Source organism: Anarrhichthys ocellatus, unplaced genomic scaffold (assembly GCF_004355925.1).
Source record: "Anarrhichthys ocellatus isolate YVR2014 unplaced genomic scaffold, GSC_Weel_1.0 scaffold16, whole genome shotgun sequence".
Lineage (NCBI taxonomy): Eukaryota > Metazoa > Chordata > Actinopteri > Perciformes > Anarhichadidae > Anarrhichthys > Anarrhichthys ocellatus.
In genome coordinates, this window is record NW_022280046.1 from 4,946,566 (window position 1) to 4,964,191 (window position 17,626).

At 41.5% G+C, this 17,626-nt stretch overlaps 2 protein-coding genes across 2 annotated transcripts; both read left to right on the plus strand.

Moving 5' to 3' along the window:
* Nucleotides 1-1,199: 1,199 nt before the first annotated feature.
* rnf180b (ring finger protein 180b) lies at nt 1,200-9,097 on the plus strand. The gene is made up of 8 exons (XM_031855687.1): nt 1,200-1,286; nt 2,285-2,378; nt 2,947-3,042; nt 4,030-4,788; nt 5,191-5,313; nt 5,764-5,983; nt 6,332-6,457; nt 7,798-9,097. The coding sequence occupies exons 2-8, from the start codon at nt 2,322-2,324 to the stop codon at nt 7,992-7,994; spliced, it is 1,578 nt and encodes a 525-aa protein (XP_031711547.1). The 5' UTR covers nt 1,200-1,286; nt 2,285-2,321; the 3' UTR covers nt 7,995-9,097.
* A 1,675-nt stretch (nt 9,098-10,772) lies between these two features.
* rgs7bpb (regulator of G protein signaling 7 binding protein b) lies at nt 10,773-16,984 on the plus strand. Its single transcript, XM_031855688.1, has 6 exons — nt 10,773-10,999; nt 11,274-11,446; nt 12,005-12,135; nt 13,283-13,421; nt 13,550-13,620; nt 14,702-16,984. Exons 1-6 carry the CDS (start codon nt 10,868-10,870, stop codon nt 14,791-14,793), a joined length of 738 nt encoding a protein of 245 aa, XP_031711548.1. The 5' UTR covers nt 10,773-10,867; the 3' UTR covers nt 14,794-16,984.
* The last annotated feature ends 642 nt before the right edge of the window (nt 16,985-17,626 follow it).

Here is a 17,626-nt window from a genome sequence, read left to right on the forward strand (position 1 = left end):
TGTTATTATTCTCCTCAGTTTGCTTTTGTCCCTGTCTTACTTTGTATCATTTATTGAGTCGTATATGTGTTGTAATTGTCTGCACTTGTTTTTTACTGACTTTTCTACACAATGATAAAAAAAGTAATTGAAATTATGTGGAGTGAGAAAAACAACAACAACAACAACAACTAAAATAATAATAATGATAATACATAAATGTGAGTATCGAATTTTTGTGGAATTCACTTTTTTCCTATCTGCAGAATCATCATTTTTTTTATTAAAAACATAATAATTGAATAGAGTTTTCCTTGTTAGCAGATAATATAAGATATTTTCAAATCTCAAATTTTTCTGACAGTAATAATTTTAATTTTGTATAAAAGAAGTGAAGCGTTATTCTCGGCTGTTTTCAGCACCATGGTCAGCGCTCTGGGACCGCCAGGTGTGACACTGCCACCTGGCGTTGGTACACTTTCATAACAGTTACAAAATGGTGACGCAATCCTTTATTAGTTTAGGTGACACTAACATTGTTAAAAAATATACAGACATACAAAGACGGAGCATTATGTCAAATTATTCATTGCAAAACGCTACAACACATACACATTTGAGAAAAGTGGCAAGGTGATGGAATATTTTAATGAAATAAAAGCAAAGGTTACAAACCAGCTTCTCCTTTCTGTTTTAAACTATCAGATGCATTCTCAGCTTTTCTTTTTCGACAATGTATGTATTGGTAAAGTATGGCAGTTACACTTAAACTATCATGTGGAATCTATTAACATAGCCTACTTTTAAAAGCCCCACGATTTTCTGGTTCATCATGGCTGGATTAACAGTGAGTCGGCTCCGGGGCAAAAAAAAAAGAAAGTGCTTGTTGTGCCTCCAGCACTGCCCACTCTCACACACTCACTGCATTGTAAATGTACCATGTCGTCTACAAGTTATCATTAAGTACAGCGCAGCCTAATGCGGCCTAATGCGGTACAAGCCAATTAATATTGCTGTTTAGTTATTTACATTCCTACAAATTTAGTCCAGTAAAGCAAAGTTGTATTTTCTCTCTGTGTTTCGTTTCTTATCTCTTTCTCTTGTCTCTCCTGCAATCATTAAGAACTAAACCCTTAAGCTTTTAAAACTGACAGGCGCCTCATTTTTGGTCTATTAGACTTCCCGTAGAGTCCCACTCTACGTGACGTCACAGCCTCGCTTAAAGCGGAAAGGCTGCTTTAACTTTCTTATTTTTGAGCACCGGTTTGCTTCGTTTCCACGACATGAAAAGTCTTCACATCTCTCAGGTAGGCGACTACGTGTAACGAAAGTATTCACACGCTGAGCGACATTATCTTAAGAACGTTATTTTCCCCGACAACGCCACAGGAGAGTCTGTTGAGGTCTGTTGTGCTAAGTTAGCAAGACATTGTTTTGATGGTGGTTAGCTGTTAGAAGACTACGAGAGTACTTTTGCTGTTGTAGTTCGAACACTTTGAGAGAGAAATACTGTCAAACCTGCTACAGAAGCAACACCTGAACACTGAAACACGTTATTTTCACATTGGAGGGTCAACTATCTTCAGAGCACTGCACCAAACATTTGACTTTCAAGGCTACTTTTGGTTTGGGGCTGTTATTCACGGTTTGAGCCCCTTAGTTACAGCATACCATAATATGTAATAGACAGCTTTGGTTAGCAGTTTCAATATGATAGTGGCTGTTTAGTGTGAAGACCTTAACTGGCCTGCACAGAGCCCTGAACTAACCCTCACCTGTGTGATGAACTGGAACACTGACTATGACCCAGACCTTATCTCCTCTTATCACATCATATGGATTCAATGTTCAGGTGTCCACAGCATTGTTTTTATTGAGTATATCTCATTAATTGCATTTACCCAACAGGGTTTTTTTTTCTTCTTCTCTTTGATTCTCTCTAAAAATAGCCAAATCAATACAAACGTTGGCCCACAAGGTGCAGCGTCATGTTACGTCGAATGTAAATAACTGGCTCACTGCTAAAGTGTCTCTTATTATTTCTGTGTAATGCAACAGCGGTCTGTATTTAAACATGTTGGACTTAGTTTGTCGTGGCCGCGTTCATGCTACACGCTGAAGCATATGCAAAGCAAAGCCAAGAGCATCTGATGGATGTCTGCTGAGCCTCCAGTACAATGAAGAACAGATCAGGAGTTTTCTGTGCTTTCTCAAAATCAAGTTAATACGCCCTAAACTTTGAGTGCTTTTTGTCAGAGTGAATGTTAGTGCAGGTGTGAAGTGTGTTTCTCATCCTCATCAACAGCTTGACTGAAAACTCAACAGCCTGAAGAGAGAGAGCCATGCTCCGTTGCAAGAGGTGTCGCAAAGGCGTCGTAGACTCAACATGTTTGTCAACGGTTGGTGAGAAGTTTGTGTATCTGATGTGTTCAGCAATTGTTTGCTTCTGAGGAATTTATGAATCTGTTTGTCATAGTTACAGCCAGTGCTGAAACAATTAGTTGATTAATCAGTTTGCCAGTCACCAGGAAATTCATCACCAATGATTTTAACAGTTGTTTTGACACGTTTTACAAGCAAGAATGTCACATTTCCTGTGTTTTAATCTTCTTAAATGTGAGGATGTTGTGCTTTTCTCTGTTTTTATGTCATTGCAAATTGAACAGCCCATCTAAATGGCGATGCCATTTTTTCTCTATGATCTCATGTTTTAATAGACTAAATGCTTCATCAATAAATCACCCTCCTAATTAAGAGTGTTGATGGATTTCATTCATCATCAGTTGTAGCCCTAATCATAGCGAATGGTCTATAAAGTTGTTAGGGGACATCGGGGGGTTGGGAAAAGCCAAAGACAACAGCTTGTGTTTCAGTCATAAAAAAAGATGGCTGGCTATATCAGCGTCGGAGAAGCGGGGTCTGATGGGAGCCGTTCTCGCTGATTGTGTGTCCTTCATGTGGAGGCAGGTGGAGGCCACAGATGAAAGCTCAGCTGCTGTCTGCAGCATTTGGCACGTGAACGTTGACACACTGCCAGAGTGGATCCTGACCTCAGTTCATCAGGTAAGAGTCGCAGCTCAGCAATAAGGTGTGCACAGTGCACACGGTTCTTTAAGACCGAATGATTGTGTTCACTGCCACGAGAGGAAGGGAGGAGAGAGATATATATATATATATATATATATAAAATAGTGCTGTGTATTGGCAGTAATCTGGCAATACGATACGTATTACCCACGATACAGGGGTTATGATTCTATATATTGCAATACTGTAAGCAAGGCAAGATATTGCACATATGTTAGGGTTTTAGGAAAAATGTCAAATTATAAAGAACGCAGCGCTATATGCTAAAGTCTGAGAGTAGGATCTGCATTTGCATTTATCACATTCATTGTAACGTCCAACATCATAGCACTACCCTTTGTGCATCTGAACCCTTGTGTGCCCCGAATCTTCACTTGAAGAGCAAGTAGTGTTTTTGAGAATGGATGAACAGATACAGTATCACAAAACATAATATTGCGATACCTCAAGTGTATTGATATTTTCTTACACACCTGATATTTTAGTTTTTCATGTTTCGTTACCACTCCCTGTGCGTTATTACTTATCTTTTACATCTTGCAGCTTCAATCTCACAGGTGCCTGCATGGCCAAACTTGTTTCCCCTAGTTTTATACAATAAAATATAACAGATTTTATTGTTGCTGAAATAGTCTACTTATTTATTGGTAAATCCGGGTTAATTGAATTGACTGGCAGAAATGCTAAATATTTTCTTTTTTAGCTTCTAAAATGTGAGGATTTGCAGCTTTTTATATGTTGTAAAGTGAATGTTTTGGGGTTTTGGACTGTTTAGGCGACCAGATAAGCAAAGTGAAGAGGTCACCGTGGGCATTTTTCAGTATTTTTGTTTTTTTATAATGAAAAAATAATCAAGTTGAATTGAGAAGGGAAAAAAAAAAACGTTATCCTATTATTAAAAAATAGTCAAATGGATTGGAATCGATTTCAAGATGTTGCTTTCTATACCTGGTTTCTGCCTAGGCTCAGTGGACTGTAGGAAAACTGAACTGCCAGAACTGCGGCGCTCGTTTGGGAGGCTTCAACTTCATTAACCACAGCGAGTGTCCCTGTGGCCGGGACGCCAGCGTCCACCTCAACAAGAGCCGCGTGGACCGCGACCACAAACGCTGCGTTCTTATCGTCCAGCCGAGGAGGACGAGGCCTGAGACGGAGCGCACTGGTCTGCTGACGGACGGCTCTCAGAACAGAGAGCAGAGGCCTGAACTTAACAGGACCGCGCTGGACAGCTTACAGCTCAACTGCGCTGCGGTCATGTCCCACATAAGTGCCGCTGAGGCCTCTAACTCACTGACTGAGGGTGAAAACACCCAGTCATTTTCTTTCAGCCCTCTGTACTGCATCTCTCACAGGAGACGGTGCAGTTTGGAGGACGATTCCGCCATCAGGTCGTCATGCTTTTGCCCCGCAGGCCTGACAGTCAAGTCCGCTGTTGAGAGTGCAATGACGGGAACGCACGAGTCTACGGAGTCGCCCGTCTCGTATCCCACAAGTCAGCAGTTCGACACTGATGGTGACGCCCCGATCAACGCGGTCGCCCGCCGCTCGTTTATTTCCGGAAGGCCGTGGTCACCGCTGGATCGACCGCTGCTGCAAACTGTGGAGGACGTGGAGTCTTCTCCAGAGGCCGCGGCTGCCCACCAGGAGGTTCCTGTTTCAGCCCTGTTCCACAGAGGGAGGTCCGTCTCTGACAGTGTGGCCGAGCAGGACCAGGACGTGGTGGTATGTTGCTGGAATATAAAATAATCTGCTTTAATTAGGACTGAAGCTAATTATTGATTTTTCCCAAGAATGTGGCCGCGGACACCTAGTTCATAAAACTGCAAATGCAATGGCTTAAATCAGTGGACCATAGGCTCAATGACCATTGTGTTACCTTGTTCGGAGATAGATGGGGACTTAACAGACATTTAAATGATAATCTTCAAGATAATTACTTTAAGACTATTGTTTCATGTTGTTGGTAACTGTGGTTGTCATCCGTAGAGGTGGACTGAAACTGCATCTTTTGAACAATAAACTGTCCGCCACTTGTTTCATTTCAGCAAGTGAAATTACAATTAATGTGCCCCGTGGATTCTGTTTGATCAGGACTCTTGATATGTGTGTTCGTTCTTTTCTCAGCCTCGAGGCTTCATGGCCTCCGCAGCCTCAAACAGACTGAGCAAAAGGGAGAAGAACCGTCTGAAGAGTCTCCGGAGGAAGCAGAGGAGGAGAGAGCGATGGCTGCACAGCCAGCTGGAGCAGGTGAGGGAGCCGGGATAACACTGTGGGTCTAATTCTAATTTACTACCGCTGAGCAAGAAATGTAATCACAGCTCCTTTAAAGACTGATGCAACAAACAAAAAAGCCTTGAAAGTTATTGAATGTTGTTAGAAAGTTTCAGTGTTTCTCAGAAGACGTAAAAAGGTACAGAGGAAGCCGCTCTATAAACATGCATCTAATTAGTTTAAAATATATTAACTGACATACAGGATGAACGTCAAATGACAAGTTGTAGAAAATCATCAACGGAAAGTGTGGGGAAAAACATAAATACTATCGGAATCAACATCACAGCATTGGTGAGATACTTAGTTTAGATTATTGGATCGGGGTTGTTGTTGTTGAAGGTGTGTGCGTGTGTGTGTGTGTGTGTGTGTGTGTGTGTGTGTGTGTGTGTGTGTGTGTGTGTGTGTGTGTGTGTGTGTGTCCAGGCCGAGAGTGCGAGCGCTCCACTGTTGGACAGTGAGGAGGAGGACAGAGAGGGCCTCACCTGCGCCGTCTGTCTGGAGCTCTACTTCAGCCCGTACAGCTGTCAGCCCTGCGGCCACATCTTCTGCGAGCCGTGTCTCCGCACCATCGCCAAGAACCGGCCGACCAACACGCCCTGCCCTCTCTGCCGCACCCTCATATCACACACCACCTTCCACAAAGGCAGGCTTCTTCCAGGACTCATGCACCAAAACTAAATACTGGAGTATCTAACATACTGACCTTCTCCTATGTGAGACCAGAGTTCATTGAAACAACTATTTTAATTTATAAAAATGTATAATAGTTGTCTGACTGGGCAGACTGGTGACCTGTAGGTGCACACCTGCTTACCCTGCACAGGATAAATGGGTAGAGATAATGTGTGGTTAAAACAATATTCATCCCATTTATCGTTAGTCGCAGCCCCGCCCTTGATAGCAATGCCCCACATTACAGTAATGAGGAATAATGGCCTTAAATAAAGTGACTCTGATAGTGACTGTACATGCTGTTCTCATGCCTCCTCAGAGCTCAACCAAACAGCCGAGACCTTCTTCCCGAAAGTGTACGACGCCCGCAAGCAGAACTTCCAGAATGCTTCGTGTGCAAAATGGTCTCTGCCCAGCTGTCGCAAACGCTTCCACATCTTCTGGGGTGAGAAAGAGTTTGTCGCAGTTGTGTCAGCATTTTAGTTTTCTTTTGTCGAGAAAGTAGTACTATTGCTTTGATAGAGTAACAATGATGCTGTTTCTGAGAAGAGATGGTTCAGTTTAACTTCAGATTTTTCCGGTCCGGTCCGCTTAAACCAGTTTGATTTTAAAGCAAGCCTTCATCAGCAGCCTGTGCCGACGTCACCACACTAAATCAAACTTGTATTGCATTAGTAATAAGCAATATGACAATGTGATTAACACAATATTATATTTGTTTATTATAAGGGAGTCTCTAGTGTCTAACTCAACCGTGAGTAATTTAGTGAGCTGAGGCCGGCAGCATGAAGGAGATCAAATCTCAGTCGTGTTGGCCCCCATTATTTTCTATGTACAACGCCCAAACTGGTGACGGCTAGGTGTTTGCCGGGGCTCATGGATGTACCATCTCATGCCACTTCACACCGCTGTCCTATTTCCAGTCTCAAGGAAAACGCCAATATGGCAGCATTTTAGATTTGAGGCGAGGGGTGTTCTGGGATTGGGCTCTCCCAGTCATATTATGTTCCACTCGAGAGCAGATGCTGAGTCAAGTGCAACACCTTGTGGTGGAATTTGATTTGGCTTATTATTGAACCGTTTTTACAGCTGCCCGACCCTAATGTTAAACTACATGAGAGAGTGTTAGAATGTGGTTTGATTAACCAGCATAGCCCTCAAAGTTGACCCATATTGGATGACTGCCCCTCCTAAAGACGCAGATATCTTCTTAAAAAAAAACACGTATGGTTTTCTGATCATCGGAAAGCTAACAACCTAGGTTCTAACGCGCTCTCGTCTAGGTTAACATGAAGGAAAAAACCTGTTGATCTCGAAAGGGGTGAGGTCAAAAAGTGATTGAGTTCTGATGGAATGCCCCTGACTGCATTTTCACCCTCTCCCTCTGCATTTTGACCTCTTTTTCTAAGAAAAGCAGAACTTTTATTGCTTTCCTCCTGCAATTTAGTGGCAATAATAAACGTTATCTTTACAGCAGTTGACAAGTCAATCCTACGAACGACTTCAACTGATGATAAAACAGCAGTTACACAAAGTCAGTGAGATTGTTGCATTGTGAACTCACTGGACTTGGTATGGAACAGGTTGTCATAGATATTATACACAACACTTCAAATGTGTTACAAGTATGAAATAATTTAAAATAACTACGGCACAATGAAAAACATCTCTCAAGAATTTTAGCCTCATAATCAATGAATATTAAGAGGAAATCATTTAATGAATTATTGTGTGATTTAAAAACTGCAATGTGGTGGAATGGTAATTTAATATGTCTAACTTCAGGAGAACAGAGACAGGCAGCGGCGGTGGGGAGGCGCTGGCACTTTGCTCAGGGAGGTTTCACGCTGGATGCTTTGGACTTCACCGACGTGCGCGGCTGGCTCTTCGTCATCGGCCTGGTCATCGTCTACATCCACTCAGTCAACTGGATCCTGGCGTTCCTCTTCCTCTGTTTCCTCATGTACTACTACTTCTGTTGAGACACCGAGGCGTGCTCGAGAGTTTAGAGAATAGTTTATCTTTTTTTTTTTTTTAAAGTCACCAGTTACTTTAGTGGTAAAGTATCACAGAAAGAGGAGACCTGGTTTTGACACGGAGCAGGAATCTGAACATTAGAGAGTTCTAAAAGTTTACAATATGCTAACCTTAAAGATCTGATGATGATTTAATCAGAGCTTCTTTTTGCCAGTGTTATGCAGCCATGGTGTAAGTGCAATATACGCTCTGAGGTGTTCTGATCCACAGAATTAATGGGTAAGTCTAGAGTTCAGACAAAAGGCCACGGCCTGAAGCAGAGTACTACTGTTAATTCCGTTACTTTGGACGTCATGCAGGAAAACATCTACAAATGTGTGCTGTGTGTTAGTGAAACCTTTGGTTTGTGGTAGAACTATTTGGTAATAGTGGTAGTGATGATCAGACAGAAAGAAAAACATGATTGATGCATGATGTAAAGTGGCACTTTTGTTCAAACAAGGAATATTTGAACATTTTAGTGAAATATGTTTGCTCCCTTCCTCTCAGAGAGGTACAAGATTGATACTGCTCTGTGTGTTAAGAACAGTGCAGGACCCGGGAGGTGATTAGCTTTAGCTTAGCATAAAGGCTGGAAGCAGGGGGAAGCAGCCTAGAAATAAATGGTATCGGCATGTAACAAAGGAATGCAACGAACGAGATACAATGTGTTCATCAGTGAGCTTCAGCAGTGTCAATGGGTGTATTTTAATCTTTAGCAGAGAGATGCCCTTCTCAGAAAGTTTTGCTTCTATATATGTACATTTTTTTTTTTTATTTACAAAGAAGAGGGATGCTCAGGAATCAAATATCCAACAAGTAACAGTTATTATGGATGTGAATGATTGATTGAGGGGCTGACAATGCTGGAGCAGCAAGAAGAGAAAGAAAATCGGATACACAAATGGATAAAATACCCATTTCAGTATGGTGCCTTTGCTCAGTCTGTGCCTTCTGTTAACAAGTAATATGAAACAGGAAGTGAGCACCTTTAAGTTTAAGCTGTCTGCTACAGGATACACTGTGTTCATGGAAAGCCAAAAAAAATGAATAAAGCATTCAGTGAACACTAATTGTGTCTGTTTTTGTAGGAGCAGTAGTGTAAATGAAAAAGGGGCTTTCTCCCAACACTGTTATTCTGAAATATTAATTTTGAGCAAAACACGAGCCTTTGTTCAAACAGCCACTGTAAAAGTCATCTGTGAATCACAAAACTCTTTTCATAGTTTTGGTTTTATGACACATTTACCAGATGGTTCAGTCTCTGCATTCTAGCAAAATGTTATTTCCAGCAGCTATAAAGATTCAGAGTCTGATTTATTGGCCAGGTATGCCTGCACACACAAGGAATCTGACTGTGTTTTTTCTAGTATTCCAAGTATCATTGTAGTTTGATGTTGAGGGACAGTGTGAACAGTAGCCTGATCAGCACCACAGAGGCCTGGACAGCTCCTCTTCAGGCTAACCAGGGTTAACGTGTCTCGGTGGGTTAAATACTGTATGCTATGCACAGTATCAAACATGTATGGTAGCCCATGAATATTAAGATTAACAATAATAATAGTCATCTAAAATGACATGGACTTAAATATCAAGATAACTAAATACTTAATTTATGAGATAACGAATAAAAATAAACAAAACAAGCATGGCCGTCCTTTGCTTCAGTATGTTTAGGTCTACGGCTAGATATTTTTCTCAGGAGTTTGGGTGACACAAACATGATGGTATGATAATGTTCTGCATCTGCCAGATGTGTGTAGATGATTGTAAATACAGAAAAAAAAAGTCTAGCAACTCTAACTATTGAATCTGTTCACTCCTCCAGTAGAACAATTATATTTAAGTTGAGGGAAAAATCATGTGACAAAGGGGAACTATTGCCATTTTTCAAAATCCGTACATGTTAGTCATATGGTCTAGGTCAGGACAAACCAGAAATATTACGAAACAAACCATCTAAAAAAAAAACAAAAAAATATAATGTCATCAAGTAGCCTAAGTGTGGAACCGCTCCAAAGACGATGCTTGTAGAAAGACATTATGCATGACACTGAGCACCCAGGGGAATCATCTGAGTATAGGGTACTCTTCCTGTTCCACAACAATAGAATAAAGCTCATTCTGGTATAAAGAAGAGAAAACATAATCAGCCTCCCATTCATTGTCTATATGAGAGAGAGATAGTCGCTCGTGTTACCAGATATGAATTAAACTTTTCTATAGAACTAACGTATGGGAATTCTTAATTTAGGTCGTGTTCCCCTTTAAGCTGTAAAAGCAGCCGTCTAATGCACTCAATGTCCTTCATCATTCAGTTTCAATATAGTATAACGTTAAATTATGTCACAGAGGAAATCCTGGCTCTGTTTTTTTATTTCCTGGATGCTCCTAAACAGTTAATCGTCAATCGGGAGGGTGACGACTTGTTTTGCTGTTGGCTCGTTCTGAATCCTCCTCACACGTGAGCACGCGGCGGAAGACTGAGGAGCCTCCCTCTCGGCCTTCAGGAGGGGCTGAAGGTGACTCTCCTCTCGGCTGGGATGCAGAGCGAGCTGCTGGGGGTCCGTCCGGCCCGCTACACGGTCCTGCTCCGGGAATAACCACACGCACGCACTGCACGCACACTTGCGGGGAGGGCCTTTGAGCATTAACCAAATCCCGCGACTCTGCTGCTTCCGAGCGGGTATACATTCCTTCTTTATAGAGGACACGGCAGCTATCAGAACAGAGGGGGGGGGGGCTTCTCTCTACCTCTCCTTCTCTCTCTCTTTCTCTCTCTCTCTCTTTCTCTGTGTGACTGCGTCTGGCTGAGCTCCGGTGGTGGGTGTGTGCATGCATGTGTTCTGCACCGTACGGGCGGAAAAAGCGCCCAAGATCTGCAGGGAGCATCTTCCCCACCAGCAAAGTGGCGCAGACGGAGCCGGAGCGCCGGGAGAGCGCGGAGGGGGCCGTGGACGGCAGCAGGATGGCGAGTACTGAAATCTCTTATCTGTTAACGGTTAGCAGGTGGTCCGTGTTAAGCGTATAGCGCTGCACCAGAGAACAGCTGCTTGTTATTTACCAGTAGCCGATTTTTGTAAATCATGCACAGGTGCAGAAGTGGCCCAAAAAGGACACAAAAACAACCGCATAGCATCCTTTTACTGCTAGGTTTCTATTCTTGCTTTCCTTTGAAGATGCTAAATTGTCGGTCTGTTCCGGTCTAAGCAGCAGTAGGTGGTGACGGTCTGTTTGTTCTCCAGACAGTGCAGGAATTCAACACCCTCGTCGCGCTGTACCGGGAGCAGGTCATATCCGTCGGGGAGATGTCAGCCGACTGTCCGTCTCTGCGGGTTCAGATGCACCACACGCGGTCCAAAGGTTGCTCCATGGCCCGGGCAGCGCACCAGGACCTCACCGTCATCTCTGTGTCAGGGTAAGAAGGAAACAATGGACGGTTGTTATGGGGGGGGGGGGGGGAAGCAGCAGATGTTTGCTCCCATCATTTTTATAAACACCTGTCCCTCAGTGTTTGTTTCAAAGCATGTTTTAATTAACCTCTTAAACCCAGATTTCCCCCTGAAACAATAATACAATAATGCATTTTATTATTAACAACGTTACAGAGTTAGACAACATTAAGCAAAAGAGATAATTTATACTAATGAGATAAAACAGGAAAAATATGAATGTAAAAAGTAGAATAAAAAAGAAATAGAAGCATGCAAAATAAGGCACAACACAGTTTGTTAATAAACCCTGCTGTGAGGTAACTTTGACAGAAGTTCACTCTGCAAGGTCATTTGTAATGAAACGAATGTGGGGGGGGGTGTTAAAAAACGTAAATCTGCTGCATGTTTTGGAACTTGGCCAGCTTGAATGTAAACACCACATCCCACTTCTCTGTCTGTCTGTTTGTATCTTTCTCTTGCTCCGTTTTCCTTTCCTCCCTTTTCCCCCTCTCTTCCTCCCACCCCTCCTCTACACGCTGCAGTCTGGAGGACGGAGAGATCCACCCCGAGATCTGTCGGCTCTTCATCCAGCTGCAGTGCTGCCTGGAGATGTTCATAACGGAGATGCTCAAGTCCATGTGCCTGCTGGGGGTGCTGCAGCTGCACAGAAAAAGTACCGTCTCAAACACATCACTACGTTACGATGCCACAAAAATACGAGAGTGATGACAATCCATAATGACACGTAATCAAATCACATCTAAATTCCAACACACGCAGATTGACAACATAACTTGGGGATTTGTGAAAATCACACAAGCACAGACTCATTCAGTATAACCACCTCCATGTGAGTCACATTGCTATAGTGAGGACTGTGCCTACAATCAATTTATTCTGTACATGGTTGGTGTCAATACTAGATGTCACTGGAAATATTTCCCCATCAAAAAGCCAGTAAAAATCTCTTTTATCCCCACCGGGGACTTGACAGTGGGATATATACACGTGTGAAGATTAAAGTGATTGATGGTGTATTCCATTTAGCTGCTTCAGTTTCAGGGTCCTTGCATTGTTCTTGCGGGCTCACTGTCACACTGGTTTGACTACAAATCTGATTACAAGTGGACCGCTCTATCTCCACTATCTTTATGCAAATAAACACATCATTTCCATTTGCAAAGACCAAATGAGTTGTTTTAAACCGGCGGGAGGCAGAAACGCACTTCTTCCCGTGCTTAATCCGCTGGAAATTAGAAGAAGAAGAAATCATAATAACACAGATTGGTTCTATTCTTTGGTGTTCTCCACGCAAACCAAATTGACCAATTGTCTCACTCTTAATATATCTCCATGGGCTTCTCGAAAATGTTCCGACTTTGTGGACAAAGCCATTGATTTGAGAACCAGCTGGAGATGAGAAAAGGAAAGAACAAAAGGAGAGCCGCGAGATATGTGTTCACATGCACTGTAAGGTGCCACTGGGACCCTTTCAATAGAACGGAGCCATTGTTAATGTTATTAGTAACACATGTACTCTTCCTGCTATGACAGGTCCAAATGTCTGCTGTGGAAAAAGGCCTGTTGTTACATTTATCATACGTTGAATTTATGTTTTACAAAGGAAAATATAACACCAATGACACAAGTAATTAATCGATTTAAAAGACTGGAAACAAATGCATTTAAAAAAAAGACCTAGTTGAAAAATAATATTATACATAAAAACTGAACACAGAAGAGCACACACACTTTTGTTTTGGAATGCTTTGAATGTGTTTGAGTTGCCTCAGTGCTGCTGTCTCTGTTCGGACCCAAAGGAACAGACTCAGACCCGAGGTTGGACTTCAGGGTGGATGAGAGCTCGGACGTTCCCATCCTGGATGACCGATCCTCCTCCCCCATCGATTTTCCTCATCAGCAGTGGCTGGTGGGAATGGATATTCAAAATATAGAGAGGTACACCGATTGCATCTGCTTTTTAAAAATGAATTCTTACGTTGTTTCACTGTATTTCTCTACTGCTGTGAATATACAATAATTCATCCAAACGGTAAAATAAGCCAAGTGTTTCTTTGTTTTCACAGAGACATGCGAGAGATGAGAAATCTACTCAGCAAACTCAGGGACACGATGCCATTGCCACTGAAAAACCAAGGTGTGTAATGCTTGTGATGGATGAAATCCATTGCATCATTAGTGTTGCAGTTGTGAATACCTTTAGTAACATGAAACCTTCCATAATTCTTTCTGAAGTTTACATACATAATCCCGAGTGATTAAGAACAGACGCATCAATGGAATGAGACTAAATAAGAACAATATAATACAAAAATATTATTATTTTCTTGAAAATGATTTAATTCAACAACATCTGCTCTCGGGGAGACTGTGGACACTGTGGTTGTTAAATTCTTGGAAAATAAGTGTTATAATTTTGGTTCAGTTTTTACTGGCCAGTGAAGTAGTAGATACAGCACTCATTTATCTTAAGAATTACTGGTTAAAGAAACCCTCTATGAGGAAATACACTGAGAACTAAAATCTGATGCAGTGGCTCCCAGCCTGGACCCTCAAAAGCAGTCGTGAGGTTATTCTATGGGGTTGTCATATGTTTATCAGGGTAGGAAATTATAAAGTTCTACACAAATTCAGGTTAACCATGACTTTGTTTTTATTGTGACAAACGATCATTTTACATCTTCAGGGCTCTGAAAATCATGAAAATCCACTTACTCACATTTTTTTGACGAGAGTTGATATCACTCATGTCTGTAAATATATGAATACAGCCAGCTACCTTAGCTTAGCATAAAGACTGGAAACAGAGAAGCCGCTAGCCTGGTTCATAGGAAACAAAATCCACCTCTAAGGCTTACCAATGATTATATCCCATTTGTTTAATCCGTTTACAAACCGAAATGTGAGTGCAACAAGCTGGATCTATATCTTGGCTGGATGACGTGAGGACAAAAGCACATCCGGACCTGTTTACATTTCGGGTTTTGTCCGGAATGTGTTAATCAGAGGTGCTGGTAGGTGGAGTCTTCCATCCTATGGACAGAACCAGGCTGTTTCACCCTGCTTCCAGTCTTTATGTAAAAATACAAATTATAAACAAGGCAACAAATTATTATAATATATACGTACATAACTGCTAACTACCCCACGTCTCCTGACTTTGTCTCTTTGTAATCGGTCGTCATCATGTCAACCTGCTCTGTGTTCCTTTGTTCCAGACGACAGCAGCTTGTTGAATCTGACTCCACACCCGCTGATCAGACAGAGGAAGAGACGCTTCCCTGGGCTGTGCTGCATGGTGTCCGGCTGAGCGCCTGAAGGCAGCACGACAGGCAACACATAAATAAGAGATTCATTCATCTTATTTCATTCTATTATTTTATTTAGTTAGAGTATTTTCCCCCATAATATCTGAAATTGTAATCTTGTAGTAACTGTTATCTAATTCTATGACATTTGTCTTTTTCATCTTGATGGTAACTTTTTTTTTAGCTGGTCGGTCATTCGAGTCTCGCGTTCTGCGACTCAGCTCTTTCCGGTTCGGTCCGTTTAGTGGCATAGAATTTCGGACTTATATCTAGTTTGGATTTGGTTATTTTCAAATGTATTTTATTCATAAATATCCCGAGTAGATGGTTCATATATACGATCCCCAGTGGAGAGGGGGAAATAGTGAAGCCAAAGTGTTGCATTAGCCTCGCGAGCTGACTGTCAGTAATGGATCAAATGCATCAAAAATATAGTACTGTGCAGAACTCTATTTTGTTTACTGGTTCTTTTTCAGGAGAGTCATCTTTGCATTTTCTTTCTTTTTCCTTCTAACTTATGCAGCCATTCCAACTTATTGTTTTCTGCCATTTTTTATTATGGAAGAATAAAAATGTACATATTCAGGCTATGCACTGGCATTTCTGGTTTTCAGCTGTCTCACTGTGCTTGCGTCACACCTCCATGTTTGAATGTGTCACAATGTGACATGCTTTAGTCCCAACGACCTCCTGATGTAATTCAACTGATCATCATTCAGTAGAGGCTCTTGCCAGGTGAGTCTCTACTTGCCTGTGTGGGGTGAAACCCCGTTGACAAAGCAATTCATATACAGTGTCATGATGCGTGCACTTAATTGGCTCCTATAATTATTGCTTTTCTTTTTTCTATAAAAAAAAAAGATTTTTAATTAATCCAACAGTAGGTGTGTAAAAATAAACGTTATGCCAAAAAAAGCTTATAGATAATCTAAGCGTCAGCCTTTCAGCAGCGACGATGATGTGTAATGATGTTGGTCAGTTAGTCGTTCCAATATCAACAGAGCATTAGAGTCAATCTGAGGGAGGAAAGACAAAAAAAATGTTGTAAATTATGAGATGTTTCTTTTAATGCTCCATCATAGTAAACATGTGAGGGCATCTAATCTAATTTACCCAATCACAACACATACTGTATGTTCTCAAAATGAAATCTCTTTCTTTGACTTTAGTATCATATAATCAATACTTTTCCTTGTGAAATTGCTTTATAATTGTAATATTTTGTTTACTCTAATACTTGTGAAAAAATGCTGAATCATCAGTATGTTGTTCATTCTGCCCAACACTTTAAAAGTTCTCCATACGACATTCCGACCATAGATATAGCCGCAAACAATAATTTGCTATGTAAAGCTATAATGGATTATGTCTACCTGAGCAGAGAATGAAGTCACTCCCCCTGTGTGTGTGTGTGTGTGTGTGTGTGTGTGTGTGTGTGTGTGTGTGTTTGTAATGCGAGCTTCTCTGTGCTTTGTTGACATAGCCGGACCAGCCGCCCGTGCCTTGTCGTGCTTGTGAGCGTGCCCCACTGGCTAGCTAGTTGCCGCAGCTCTGCACTGCACTCATACAGCGGTTTCAGCTGCTAACCTCCGGTCCCCCCTCAGATAAACACTGTTATCCCTGTCAGCACTGTTACCACTGTTTGCACCGTTAGCTGCGAGCCACCGGCTCAGCCGGAGTCATGTTGAGAGCCGTTGAGAGGCAATAGATATGCTCTGAAGTTCGCATTTAGCGCCTTTAATATTTCACTAGCAGGGCTTTTAGTCTTGTTGTACACGAATGTCCAGCATGTCATTAGCAGTATTCCCTGATTTTTTTTTTAACTTTCAGCTTAAGCTTTCCTTCGCAAGGGCTTTTTATGTTCCACATACAGAAACAGAAGAATTGAAAAACCCAAACACTAAAAACGAATTGAGATGAACTCATTCATCCAAAGCACTTCACTGGAGCCATTTCCCCATTGAATGTAAGTGTATTGTAATTTGTAAATTTGTGTTTGTGAAGTTTGTTCTCTTTCTTTGATGTAATCTAGAGTGGTGATGTCTAAGTTGATAAATTATTTGTTTTGGCATGTATATGACTCAGAGTATGCCATGTGTAGTTAATGTGTCCTGCAATGTAGAGAACTCACAGATAAACGTATGTACAGCTTAGGACATTTTATAATGTGAATAAAATTTTCTATACAAGTAAGGTGATATTTCATTTTTTTTGTCGTCTCTTGCTTAAAGGAATAGTCCAACATTACGAAATACAGTTATATGTTTTATTTCCAAGAGTCAGATGAGAGGATCAATAGCAATCCAATGCCTGTGAGTGAAGTGCAGAGCTGTAGTCGGAATATGTTTAGCCTAGCTCAGCATAAAAAGTGTAAGCAGGGGGAAACGGCTAGCTTCTGTCTCAAGTGAAAAAAATGTGCCTACCAACACCTTAAGACACAGACATGAGATTGATATCAATTCTCTCATCTAACTCTTGGAAAAGAAGCCAATAAGAGTATTTCCCATAATGTCGAACTATTCCTTTAAGTAATCTTGCAAACGCAGTACATATATTTGCTTGTGAATTAAATGTATACTTATTAGTTATTGACAATGCTACTAAATCCAGTTGTCCTTCACTTTTCAGTAATGTTGGTTTCAGATTTTCTCAATTTACTAAGGACTGTTTCTTTGTAATGGTTCCACATTCTCCATTTCTTTAAAATATATTTAATATGTTAGCTAGGCGTCGATCCCATTTTGCGCCATTTCATTGGCTTAACTACAAAATGAACGCACAACTTCTGGTCATATCATGTGTCCGTATGTAACACTTTGCATACCTTTTTTGCTC